The following is a 13,073-nucleotide window of genomic DNA, read 5'->3' on the forward strand; positions in this document are numbered from 1 at the left end:
CCACACTCTCTTGGTAACTGTTGATTTATAGTAAATTTTAAAATTGAGTGGTGTGATTCTTCTCACTTTATTCTTCTGTCAAATTTGTCTTAGATATTCTAGTTCCTTTACTTTCTACATAACTTTTAGAATCAACTGATATCTACAAGGAATTTTGATTGAGATTGTGTTGAATTTATAGATAATTTGGGGGGAGATAACATCTTAACAATATTGATCCTTCCAAACTATGAACCAAATCTATGAACTTAGGTCTTCTTTGATCTCGCTCATCAATGTTTTGTAGTTTTCAGCATAGAGGTTTTGCATGTATTTTGTTAGATTTATACCTATGTAGTTCATATTTTTGGTGCTATTATGAATGGTACTGTTTTCCTAAATCAAATTTCCAATTGTTTACTGCTTGTAGATAGAAGTAATATTGGTGTTTGTATATTGAGCTTGATTCTGCAACCTTGCTAAACTCATTTATTAATTCTAGTAGCTTTCTGTATATTCTTTTGAATTTTCTACTTATACAATTATGCCATCTATGAATAGAGCTTTATTTATTTCATTCTGATAGTAGGCCTTTCCTTTCTTCATTTCGCCTTATTGCACTGCTTAGGCCCTCCAGTACCATGTTGAATAGGGGTGATGATAGAGGGCATCCTTGTTTTGCTCCCAATCTTGAGGGTTAAGCACTCGTTTTTTTGCCATTAAGTATGAAGTTAGCTGTAGCTTTCTTGAGAACACCCTTTATTGGGTTAAGGAAGTTACCGTCTATGTAAAGGTTTGGTTAACAATGGATGTGGGGTTTTGTCAAATGTTTTTTGTGCGTCTATAGAGATGATAATGTGATTTCTCTCTTATTAGGTAACTCTAGTAAATTACATTGATTTATTTTGGAGCCAACCTTGCGTTCCCAGGGTAAACTCCACTCAGTCATGAGGTATTTCCTCTTTACATATTATTGGATTCAATCTGGTAAAATGTTATTGAGGATATTTGTTTCTATGTTGAAGGATATTGATCCGTAGTTTTATTTTCTTGTAATGTCTGTGTCTGGTTTTGGTAGCAGGGTAATGCTGACCACATGTCACTGGGGGCTGCCTGGGCATGAAGCTGGGAGCACAGGGTTGGCGTGCCTGAGGGCACCTGGAGCTGTTCAGACAGGTGCAGCCAGGTACTGAGGGAAGCAGGTGGGCACTCCCATGATGAACACCTGCTTGTAACCTCACCCCTCAAGGCTCTCTCCCTTCCCCGCCTCACCACTGGGGAGGTGGGTGCTGTCTCCGGAAGGTGCAGGACACCTGGTCCCTGTGACCATTTTTGGCCCCTTCTAACAGATCTAATGCACAAATAAAGCCACAGCGGAGACCCACGGTCTGGTGTTGCATGAGGAGCCACATTTATTCTTAATTGGACAGAGCCTTAAGTGCACACACACAGTACAGGAGCCTAGAGCCTAACATTCGGGTTTAGGACGTCAGGGAACTAGAGTCATTACCTCAGGATGGCGGTTACAGTGCAGGGGCCGGAGTGTGCCACACAACCACGTATGTACAAGCCACAAGGGAACTCAGGGGACCACTAGCTACAGCAAGCACAGGCCCGGGAAGAAGCCACAGCCTCTGTCGATCCTGGGGGAATGCTTGCCCCATCTCAGGAATAAAGGAGGGCGCCTCCCGGAGTCCCACGCAGGGGGGCTGACGGAGGACCAGTGCGGCAATCACGCTCGCGCCTGCACCATCAGTGACATTCAGGGACCCTCACCAAGCCCTTTGCCACACCTGCCCCAGAGGTGCTGAGGGGGGATCAGGATTGAGGGGAGACCACCTCACCGCAGTCACCCTGGGTGTGTGTGTGTGTGCATGTTTGTGTGCGTGCATGTGCGCCTGTGCGTGTCAGTGAGTCAAACCTTGATGTCTTATAAGTGATTACTCAGGGCGGGGAGGCCTGGGGACCTTACGAGAGCATCAACACTCACCCCTGTGCACCCGCCGGGTCCCGCTGGAGCTCACTGCCAGTTGGCCTGGAACCCAGCATCCCCTCCCTGGGCCTCTCTCTGGGGTCCCAGCAGAAGGAGCTCACCCTCCCTTGGAGGGGACAGAGAGCCCTCCCCAGGCGAGGATGGCCATCCCTCAAACCAAATAAGGCTGCAGCCTGAGCAGCATCAAACTTTAAAAAAAAAACCATCTGAAAGAGGCTTTCTAGATCTTTCTCTCCTTCCCCATTAAGTGGGAAACAGCAGCCACAGCCAGATCTGACTTTCCTCCCTGCACCCCACGATGTGAGGGCCCTCAGTGGCCCTCCAGATCAGCCCGTCATGTCATAGATGTGAAGACCGAGTGGCAGTTTGTTAAGTAACTTGTCCCCGGCTTGTGTGACCCGTGGGTAGTTTTGGGCATGAGCGTTTCCTGACTCACAGATGGATTTCTCTCCCCAGAAACTCCGGGTTTCTGGACTCCAACCCAGGACCTCCCACTGGAGCAGGTCTGAAAGGAGGAAGCGACAGTGGGGATAGGGCCATCAGGTAGCACACACCTGGCTCCTAGTCAAGGCCAAGACAGCACCAGGTCAAAATGAAACAGTCCCTGGGGCACCTCCACGGGCATGGAGGCTCCTGAACTTGGGGGCCATTTTGGGAAACCCTCGCGTGGGCCCCTCCCCTCAGCCCCGTCCCGCGCAGCAGGTGCTCTGCAGGTTGGCTGGCCCCAGACACCTGCGCCCTGGTGGGGGGGCCTCAGACCCTTCCGAGGCCGCAGCTTCAGGCTGGTTGACCTGAGTGGGCTGCGGCCTGGGCCCCGCACCTCCAATCTCCCTGCAGTGAGGGGGGCTCTCGGGGACCCGACTCATCTTAGAACAACTCACCCCGTCCCTGTTTCTCCTCCTTGCCCTCAAGACCGTCCTAAAAGCCAGAGTAAGTGCTGGTTCCAGACTGTGCTGTCACCTCTGCTCTCTGCATCTCAGTCCGATACCTCCAGGAACGTCTGGAGGGGAGTACGGGCCTCGTGGTTTCTGGACAATGTTTGATGTCAGCCCAGGATAGGAACCCTCATCTGAGGACCTCCACATAAGCTGCTGAGCCCTGCGTTCACAGACGCGCTTTCTCAGGACCTGACTCTTACTGAGGGAGCTGCTCCACCATTAGCACCTCCCAGGCACTGGGGATGACGGCAGCAGGGAGCGAAGGCAGCCACTGCCACGCTGCCCCTGAGCCAGGTTCGAAAAGGCACGCTCAGTCTCAACTCCCCACCGGGCCTGAGCCCATCATCCCGGGTCGCACGTCTGAGGCGAAGCTTATGGGGCCTGAACAACTTTCCCAAAGGAAAACCTCGAACTGGAACCTTCTTACTTGTATGGGAGCCAACACCATACATCCCCAGGGGAGAGACACTGCAGGCACTTCTGGTCTCAGTGCATGGAACTGGGAGAATGCCCACGTGTCATGTCAGTGCCAGGTGGGGACAGCCTGGGATAAAGGGGGGTCTCAGAACCACTGACACCTGAGTGTGTTAGGGTCGTCCAAACCAAGTGGAAAGGTGAGGGGTCAGTGAGCAACACCCAGCAAGGTCTAGCAAGGGAGGTGGAAGGCACCAGAGAATGGCGTGGACCAAGCAAACCTGGGCGTGATCCTGGTCCTGGAATGCCCAGACCCCATGTGAAACCCGCTTTTGGTGGGCCATGGTGGGGACAGGGGTTTTGTGGCTTGGTTGCTGTTTTTCCTAGAGCTAAAAAGAGGCCAAATGTGCCTTTGGGTGTGGGAACGGGTCCCTGAAGACCCCTCAGGCCCGTGGTTTCTCTGACAGGTTTATGGCCTGGGTGACACATGACCAGACTCTCAGCCTGGGGCTCACTCCTATCCTGTCCTGGCAAGCTTCAGGCATGGGGTCTGCAGGTGAATCGAAATGGATGTTGTAACAAGAGGTCGGAACAAGACAAGGGCAACAGCCTCACATGCAGAAGGGGAAAGTCCCCTGATGATGGATGACCCCAACACTGGCCGCCCTCACCTGACCCCTCGGAATCTTCTCGCTGGGACTCACAGAAACTCTCTTCTTTGGGGACGAAGAGAGGAAGCCACAGATTTTCTCCCCAGGAGTGACCCTGAGCTCACCCCATTTCTCACAGCAGCTGGAGAAGCTGCGCCACAAGCCCCTCGCTGACTGGACTATCACCCTGGACCACCTCTAAACCCAGACACCCACGTCCTGCCGGCCTGGACACATGACACAACCCGGTGGGATCCTGACCCTTCTCCCTCCCTGTCCCCGCCAGGACAGCCCCAGACAGCCCAGGCGCCCGTCTGTGTCCTCTCCACACGCTCCAGGGAGAAGCTGCCGGCATTGCCCGTAGAGTCACATCTCAGGTGGGGGCTGTCCAGGTGAGATGTGGATTCTGCCTCCTGCTAGAAGTAACACACGCCACCTTCTGTGCTGCTCAGACTTCAGGCATCAGATCCCCCCTGCCCCGGCACACACACACTCTGGGATGAGGGCCTGCCCCACGCGCAGCTGGGGAGAAGCCTGGCCTGTCCTGATCCCTCCTCACAGTGGTCTTCCGTGGCGGCTGCACCCCCTCCCTGTCTGTCCTAATAGGCTTGGAGAGGCATGTGGGAACAAACAGGGGTGGGGTCCATCTGAATCCTACAGGTCTATGTGAAGGCATTAGAAATAAATACTTATAAATAGAACACAGTCTTATAGTTAATTTCTGAGTGGGCTGTTTCAATGTCACTAACTAATGTATATTAATTATAAGTCTGTCTATGCTTAAAAAAATATTAGAACACAGCGACGCCCCTGTGACTTGTGCCCTCTGGCCTCGCTAGCGTCGCCCAGCTCTCCCCCCAGGGAATGTTCTCAAAGAAGAAACGACAAACGTGGCTCTGCGGGAGCGCAACAGGTCATGTGCTGCAGGTCCCCTGGCCCAGCCCCGCGTGCCCAGGAGGAGGGGCTCGTCGGCTGTCTGGTGGAGGCAGGGCTGGGCGGCGGGTGACATGATGGATGGAGACGAGGACTGGGGAGTGGGGCCGGGCCTGCTGGCTGTCGGGGGGGCTTCAGCTCAGACCCTCATCTGGGCAGACCTCCTTCGGGAGAGCTTGGAGCTGTGGAGAGGGTCAGGGGGAGCAGCGGTCAGCGCGGGCAGCAGGCGTGGGATGCCGGCAGAAGGGGCCCCACAGCAGACCTCCACGCTGGACAGCCCGTGCCCCTCCCGCTCCCTCATCACCCGGAGAGACTTAATCTCTGTTCTCCGTCAATCTGACTTGGGGGAAGCAGCCCACCCTCCTCCTGTAGTCCCCTGCCTGACTGCCAAAGTATTTTCCCTACACAAAGGCCCACCTCAGGTAGAATGTAAATTTTGAATATCTCAGGAATTTATACACTTTGTGAGTTGCAATAACACCAAAACGAGCCTTAACATCCTCAAGAACGTCCTCCCAGCCCAAATGAGCAAGGAAAGCCCTCCCGTTCTCCTCTGCGGGGGTGGGACACCCACCCAGGTCCCGACAGCCCGTACCGGATGGTCCCGGCCAGGAGGGGGTTGAAGGCGTACAGCCAGTCGTGCATGTCCTTGTCGCTGTTGGCCTGCAGCAGGATGCCACGGTGCTCCGTGCACACCGCGAACGTGTTGGGCGTCTGCAAAGGGAGCCCGCCGTGAGGAGACACGAGACCTCCCCCGGGTCAGCACACGGCGGTCACCGCTCCACCAGGGCCTGGCTGGGTGGGCGGGCAGGGAAGGGGCACCACCAGGGAAATCTCAAGGATGAGGAAGCAGGAAAGAAGACCCACAGGAGAGGGCAGAGCTGGAAAGGCTGTGGCTCCCTTCCGGAAGGCTCTGCAGTCCTGGCACCCTGTCCCGTCTCATGCCCCAGGGCTACCTTGCCACTGCTCTGCGTCCCCACGGGATGCGTCCACCCCTCACTGGCCCAGGGTCCTTCCCCTAGGATCCTGGTTCAGCTGCTAAACCAGATGTGTCCCCCAGGCCCCATTAATCCTGGCATCTTCTCAAGCCCCAGGTCTCAGCAGACCCTCATTCACACCCCACCCTCACCACAGGGCATCAGAAATCCTCCAGTGGGCATGGTAGCTGCTGGCAGGAAGGAGTCAGGGCTCCTGGCAGACACCTCGAGGGCCACTGCTTTTCATAGAGGAGCAGGGGCAAAGCCAGGGGGCCAGGGGGCCCGACTCCTGGGGCCATGGTACCAGGGGTGTCCCCAGGAGGAGGGGACCAGGTTGTTGGCCGTTGAGTGGGAAAGGGTTAATGCCTTCTGGCCCCTGGACCAGGGCTCACCACTGCTGGTTGTCACCAAGACTCTGAGCCCCACGGGTGGGCAGAGAGACCCCAGGACATGAGAGGCAGAGGGCCAGAGAGGCTGCCCCATGTCCCCGCCCAGGAGAGACGGGACTGGATGGCCTCGGCCTGGAGGTGAGCAGACGCAGAGCCCTGCTGGGGCTTGCTGGGCCCTGGCCAGCCCGGGGCCCGCCCATCGTGCTTCCGGGCCGCACCTTGAGCATGGCCTGCTGGTCCTCGCTGTACTCCACCTGGGCAGTGGCGAGGTTGAGCACAAACCTCTCCACGGCGTCCTTGTCGCTGTTGTACATGTAGGCGTACGGCCGCCGCACCACCACAAAGCGCTTGGCCCAGCCGGCCGTGTGCGGCTCCAGGAAGTGCAGGTACCCTTTCTTGGAGACGATCGGGCTGCGGGGCGGGGACACTGCTCGCTTGGCCCCACACGGGGTCCACCGTCCACCACCAGAGCCAGGCCCCCGGCAGTGCCGCCACAGCGCAGCTCAGAAAGTGGACCTTCAAGGGGACTAGCCAGGGCCGAGGCTCCCAGGGAAACCTGCCAGAAACCCACCCGGGGGCCGAGACCAGAGCCACCAACCCACCTCTGGGCCTCAGTTTCCTCAGCTGTAAAATGGAGAGACTTTAAAAAAGCTGAAGGTGCTCCTGCCCCATGGCCACAACCCATCAATTATGGTGTTCTCAGGGCGGCCAGGGCCAAGCAGGCACTTAGCATAGTGTCCCAACTGGTAACTGCAGAAACCATCTTTCTGCAGAGCTGCACATGAGGTCCCTGGCCCTGGGCCCTGCTCTAACCCACCCTCTTGCGCTTAACTGTCTGCTCATTCTCCTCCCCTGTCCCAGGTGAGGGGTGGCCTACCCGAGCCCCTAGTACAGAACTGTCCCCTGCCCTAGGTCAGGGGCGGCCTGCCTGTCCTTTCGAGGACAGAGCTGGCCGGGCAGTGCTTTAGAGAGGTCCCTGTTTGGGGCAGGGCTCTCACGCACCTGACCCGGATCTCCTGGATGTCGGGAACCAGCAGGCGCTGCGGCTCCTTGTCGACCTCTGATGCCGGAGCAGGGGAGGGGGGCTTCTTTGAATCCGCCTCCGGCACAGGCTCAGGCTCTGGGCTGGCTGGCCGTGAGCAGGGCTGTGGGGTCCTGGGAAAGCAGAGTGAAGCCCTTGCATTCCTGCCAGGAGGCTCCTCCCTGGGCCTGGGAACCACCTCCACCGGGGCTTCCCCCGATGGCCAGCGTCACCCCCTCAGAGCCGCTGTGGGGCACCTTTTGGGGTCTGCCCAGCCATGCCCAGGTCGGACGGAGCTCTGGGCCCGCCCACCTGATTGCAGGATTGTGCTGGGTGCAGTGGGAGGGACCCGGCTGTGCGGGATTCCACAGCCTTCTCCCGTGGTGCTTTCTGCCTCCCCTGCTCCACCCCCGTACAAGCGGCTGCAGCAGCTCTTCATCTCCAAAACTGCGCTGAAGTTGACACACCATTCTCAGCGCCCATTTGCGTATAGGGAGCCGCTGGCCCATGGGCACCTGCCAAGCCCGGAGTGACTGATGTGGTGGCCAAGGAAGCCTTCTCAGGATGAGGCCCAGAGGGCTCCAAGCCTTTTCTTTCTTTCTTTTTAAGAAAGAAAACTTGGAAACCCTGAGGCATTTTAAAATCTGATGATTAGTCATTCACAGTGTTAGCAATGTTGGGGGTCCCTTCCAACACTCTGCTCGGCAGAGTCAGAGGGTCTTTGTTGACAGCAGTGAGCCTAACTGTTCCCTAAGTTCTGTTTTGTCGCCTTTTTTCCCACTGAGTATTTTATGAGCATTACCTAGTGAAAAGGGTTTTTTGTTTCGTATCGTTTTGACCCGTTCCTGGTTTTATTCATGACTGCACTTTAAATTTATGCTTTAGCAGAAAAGGGCTTGGGACAGAGGGACAGAGAGGTGAGAGGACAGGTGCGGGTGGGGCCCCGGGGGCGGGTCAGTGGGCGGGGCCTCAGGGCAGTGGGCGAGGTCTCCAGGCCGGTTGTAGTGGGGGATCTGGGGCAGGGCCACGGGGGGCCACCCCAGCCAGGCAGGCTTGCAGATCCCCCACCCAGCCCTGCCCTGGACGTGTATAGCCCAAGGTCCTTGGCCACGCATGCCCCGCCTTCTCTGCGCTCTGTGCTCTGTGCCGGAGTCACGGCCAGTATCATCAGTCACTTCCCTGGGAGCCTGGAGCTCACTCACCTCAGGTCAGCGGCTCCGTATCGCCCTTCGACCAGAGAGGGGCAGGTGGAGGAGGGGGTGAGCGTGGCCGCCCCCAGAGGGGACATGGATGGGTCCCGCAGCAGGGTGACAGACATCTCGGAGAGCTGCGGAGGAGAAAGAGCCTTTTGGAGGGGACACAGGGAGGGGACAGTCCAGGCCCTCCGTTGGGGGGACACCCCTGCAGGGCTGATCCCTCCACCTTCACTCCAACTTTACCTCCTGTTTAGGGCACCCCCACGCCAACTGCAGGCCAGACCCTCCTCCCAGCCTCCCCTGGGCCCTCTCCCAGCCCCTCCATGCCCCTGTCCTGCCCCTCCCAGGGCTGCAGGCACTGCCCTGCCTCAGGAGGGATTCACGGCCATAGGGCTCCAAAGAGTCCCAGTGAGGCCCACTGAGTGGCGGTCAGGGAAGGAGTAGCCTGAGCCCAGACTTTAGGATGTGTGGACTGAAGGCTGTGGCAAGAGGCCCATCAGGCAGAGAGAGAAGCCAGTGCAAAGGACGAAGGCTGGACATAGGAGGCTGCAGGCCGAGTGAGGACGCACGACAGGTGGGAGCGTCATCAGGGGAGACTGGGTGTGGAAGGTCCTGAGCCAGGGTGGGGGCTCTGGACTCGGCGCCCACCTTGCTCTCGCTGGCGCTGATGCAGACGTGGCTGTGGATGTACTCTCTGTTGAACGTGTGCGTGAGGAGGCGTAAGCACTGCAGCGAGAACAAATGCCTGGTCAGGAGCCTCCCCGGACCAGCTCTGCCCTGGGCATGGCCCTCCGACACGGGCGACTGGCCGAGGGGCCCAGGCACTGCAGGTCGAGGTGGGCAGCACCTCCACCCCTCCAAGGTGATGGGCCATTCAGGGAAGCCTCCCAGGGCAGAACTGGAGCCTGGGGGAAGACAGGGTGGGGGCCGCATCGTCTGCAGGGCAAGAGACCTGCCCGGCGGCCCGTCCAGCAGCAGAAAGGGCAGCTCTGGATGGAGGCGGTGAGCTCCCCATCAGTGCAGGCATTCAAAAGAGAGCAAGTCATGCTTGGGGGAGGAAGCTGTAAAAGGCCCCCAAATTGCAGTGTGGGTAAGGTGGGGGTGGTGGGCAAGGGGACTCTATGAACCCCGCATTCTCCCAGCTCCCGGCCCTGACAGGAACCATCCATGGACAAGGCTGGGTCACGGGCGCCCTGGAGGGGCCGCGGTCATGGCCACCGGCCCGCCCTACCTTGACAGCCAGCTCCCGCTGCCTCTCGTTGGGAGCCTCCAGGGGCGATGGCCGGCCCTCAACGGAGAGTGGGGAGGAGGCGCTGGACGAGCTGTGGGCCTCCGAGTCCTCACTGGAGACCGGGGACAGCGCCTCAGGGCCAGGCCGCTGGGTGGTCTCCAGCTTCTCCCGCAGCAGCAGATAGTGCCTGGTCTTCTCGACCTGCCCACGGGAGCAGAACATGGCCTCACCTCCTGCCCCCACGCGGGGTGAAGGACGGGCCTGGGCGGCCACACTGAGCACCTGGGGCCCCTGGTCAGACCTCGGGAGAGCCCACCTCTCCCCCGGGCTGTGGCGTGTGAAGTGGAGCCCACCAAGTCATGCAGCTGCCGTCCACTGCAGCCAACACACCGCCCTCCCTCTGTCCATGGCCCCGCGCCCCAGCGTGCGCCCACAGCGAGCAGATGGATGTGCGCATCCCCACACCAGCTTCCTGGGGTGGGGACCATGGGCTCTGCAGCCTTGGGAAGGGGCCAGAGGGTGGGCACGGGCCTCCGCTGTGTGCTTCCCACATGCATCCCCCGGCCTGGGCAGTCAGCACCCGGCCGCTGGACAGTGGCTTTCCTGACTGAGTGACAGAAGGGCCTTGCCCATCCAGATTTTCTTTCCGGGTTTCTTTCTCATCCATCTACATGCCCAACAGTCTTCTGCGGTTAGGTCAAGATTAACCTTCTGCTCTAAGCCAGTCGTTGTTTTTGTTGAGGGTCACAGAGCCCCTTCATGGGCAGTTTGAGTGTCACGTGCTCCATCCTGGGGTGGCCTGGGACTCCCGACCACGGTCCCCTGGCGGGCACGGCACAGGCTTACCTCCTGCAGGAGACTCAGCTTCTCCAGCTCCCACTGGTGGTCCAGGATGAGGCTGTCACTCCGGGGCCTCCAGCCTGCCAGGTTCTCCTCGCCCCGGACATAGGCCACAGACGTATCCAGCACTCGCCGGCGCCGCCGCTGCATCCCTGGGAAGGGGGCACTCGTCCGACCACATCCCTGCCCATGAGCGCCCGGTCCCTCAGGCGCAGGGGCGGAAACTTATCCACCAGAGGCAGGCTAGCCCAGCAGGGTGAAGCTCTACTTCCCCTGACCCCACCTCTCACACTTTGTCCACCCCAGGCCTCACAGAGCCATGCTGGGCCTCGCCCACAGGAAGTTACCCAGCACGGTGTCCCATGGGGGTCACAGCTGTGACCTTCTGGCTGTCCCCCATGCTGCCTCTCCCTGTGCTGGGCCTCTCACCACGCTGTCCTCCAACCTCTGAGAACAACTCTGGAGGTCGCAAGGTGAGCACTTGTGTCTCGCAGGTGAGGGACACCCCCGCCAAAGGCAGCTTAGCTGAGGCCACCAGGCTCCCTGACTCCCAAAAAAGTGCCCCCACCGTCAGCCAGAGAGCGGGGCGCATGCCTACCTGGGCTGCCCGCATCGGCCACGTGGCACAGACTAAGCTCGTACACGCCTGTCACGCGGTTGCTGCAGAAAGCAAAAGGGAACACATTGTCACCAGACACAGTGATGCCCCGGGACTGACTCTCACCACCATCAAATGCACATTGGGCCTGAGTCTTGCCGCACGCCCACGCCAGGCGGCCTCACACGGGGTGGATGGGGTCTCGGGGTCCCCGCACTGCAGCCCCTGTATGCACAGTCCCCATCCCAGACCCCTTTTGCCCCGGGACCACGGATTCCGCCGAGGGCACTCCACCAGCCCTCTCATAGAAGTGAGCCCTGTTGGCCGGTGGCGTCCCACACTCACCATGGAACCTCCTGGAAGATCGGGTCATGGCCAGCCCAAGGCCACAGTCCTGATCCCCACACTCCTTCCCAGCTGTGCCCAGAGTGGCCTGGACACTGGAGTCCATAAGACAGAGCGTGTGGGGAGCCTAAGTGAAGGTGGCCACAGGTGGCCCACACCCTTGGTCCCTGCTGCTGGGGCAGGGCCCCTCCTCACTGCTTGGACACTCTGTCATTCCTCCCTAGTCCCCAAGGATGCAGGGCGTGGCCCTGGTGTCTGATGTCGCACCCCCTCGGGTGCTGCCAGCCTCCGTCCAGAGTCTCCCTGTCCCATCCTAGCCCCCTACATGTATCCAGCTTCTCCTGCCATGTGTGGGCAGGCAGTCCTGATGGCACAGATCCCAGTGGTTCGTGGAGAGAAAGGTCACCTGGCAGGCAGTGCGTTGTGGCCCCAGGCCCACCCAGAGGAGGTCCCAGGGCGGGTACTCAGACCTTCCCCACTACACCCTGCAGGCAGGCCCGGCTCTCTCATGGCCACTTAACATGCCATCGGTGTCCCCACATGTGCCCTGTGACTTCCAATGACCCCAACATCAGGGGTGAGTGAGAGGGACTCGAGAGCAGGGGGCTGGCAAGTCCAGCTTCTCATCAGGGCCAGACTGCGCTGGAGCGCATCACGCGAGCACCAGATTGCTGGGGTACACCTGGCGCCACTTCCTGTGCAGAGTCTGGTCTGGTCCTCACCATGACAGGGCACCAGATGAGGCACCCCCCACCAGTCCCCTCGGCAGGCGCACCTCTCTGAGGCCCGCAGGCTCCCACTGCCAAACAGGTTGCGGATGGAGCGCGAGGCCGGCAGCTTGGCGTCGCGGGAGTAGAAGACCATGCAGAAGTCCTTGGTGATGACCGCCGGCTGGGTGCAGTTCTCCATCTGCAGCGGGCAGGGCAGGGACAGGGGCTCAGCACAAGGATGCCCCAAGACTGCCCTGGCCCCAGGCCCCCTTCCAACCTCCGTGCCACACTGCCCAGCAGCCCCACGCCTTCCGGGGGCCCCCGGCATGGCCCCAGACCCAGGCGGGAGAAGGTCTCTGCTCCCGCCTTGAGCCAATTCCTGCCGGAGAGAGACAGCCAGGGCCCTGCCTCCCTGGGGCTGCCAGAGGGCTGGGTGTCTGTGCAAGGGACCCTGAGGGTCCCAGACACAGGCCTCTCCCTTTCGGGCCTCAGCTGCCTCACCATAAAATTGGGGTGACACACTCCCAGAAATGTGCATGAGAATCAAACCAGATCCTGTCTGTGCACCCACGTTTTAACTCTAAAATGCCACAGAAAATGACTTCATGGCGATCGGGGTGCTGTCTTAAACAGCTGGTTCTTTTGTTTCCTGAAGCTCTTGGTAACTGCTGACAAGGCTGATGTGTCCTGGGAGCTTGTTTGGACAGAGCTCTGCCAGCCAGCATTTTCTCAGCCCAAGCAAACCACCATCCCACTAGGCGGTCCCCACCTTATAGCTGGAGCAATCAGGCTCTGAGGGGAGGCAGATGCCTTCCCCTCCGCTGTCCAGCTGGCTGCCAACCCCAAACCTCCTAATTTG

The 13,073-nt window shown here is 59.2% G+C and overlaps 1 protein-coding gene across 11 annotated transcripts in view; it reads right to left on the reverse strand.

Moving 5' to 3' along the window:
- Window positions 1–1,371: 1,371 nt before the first annotated feature.
- Window positions 1,372–13,073, reverse strand: part of KIF1A (kinesin family member 1A) — a 101,021-nt gene continuing 89,319 nt past the window's right edge. For all 11 annotated transcript variants that reach the window (XM_058533357.1, XM_058533355.1, XM_058533352.1 and 8 more), the window contains 10 exons: window positions 12,280–12,413; window positions 11,160–11,221; window positions 10,568–10,713; window positions 9,722–9,922; window positions 9,139–9,216; window positions 8,497–8,621; window positions 7,276–7,428; window positions 6,492–6,684; window positions 5,503–5,621; window positions 1,372–5,089 (listed from right to left, as the gene is read on the reverse strand). In XM_058533357.1, the coding sequence (XP_058389340.1) occupies window positions 5,047–5,089; window positions 5,503–5,621; window positions 6,492–6,684; window positions 7,276–7,428; window positions 8,497–8,621; window positions 9,139–9,216; window positions 9,722–9,922; window positions 10,568–10,713; window positions 11,160–11,221; window positions 12,280–12,413 (1,254 nt within the window). In that variant the 3' untranslated portion in view covers window positions 1,372–5,046. The remainder of the gene's footprint in view (window positions 5,090–5,502; window positions 5,622–6,491; window positions 6,685–7,275; window positions 7,429–8,496; window positions 8,622–9,138; window positions 9,217–9,721; window positions 9,923–10,567; window positions 10,714–11,159; window positions 11,222–12,279; window positions 12,414–13,073) is intronic.

The sequence above is a fragment of the Diceros bicornis genome, chromosome 37 (assembly GCF_020826845.1).
Source record: "Diceros bicornis minor isolate mBicDic1 chromosome 37, mDicBic1.mat.cur, whole genome shotgun sequence".
Classification (NCBI taxonomy): domain Eukaryota; kingdom Metazoa; phylum Chordata; class Mammalia; order Perissodactyla; family Rhinocerotidae; genus Diceros; species Diceros bicornis.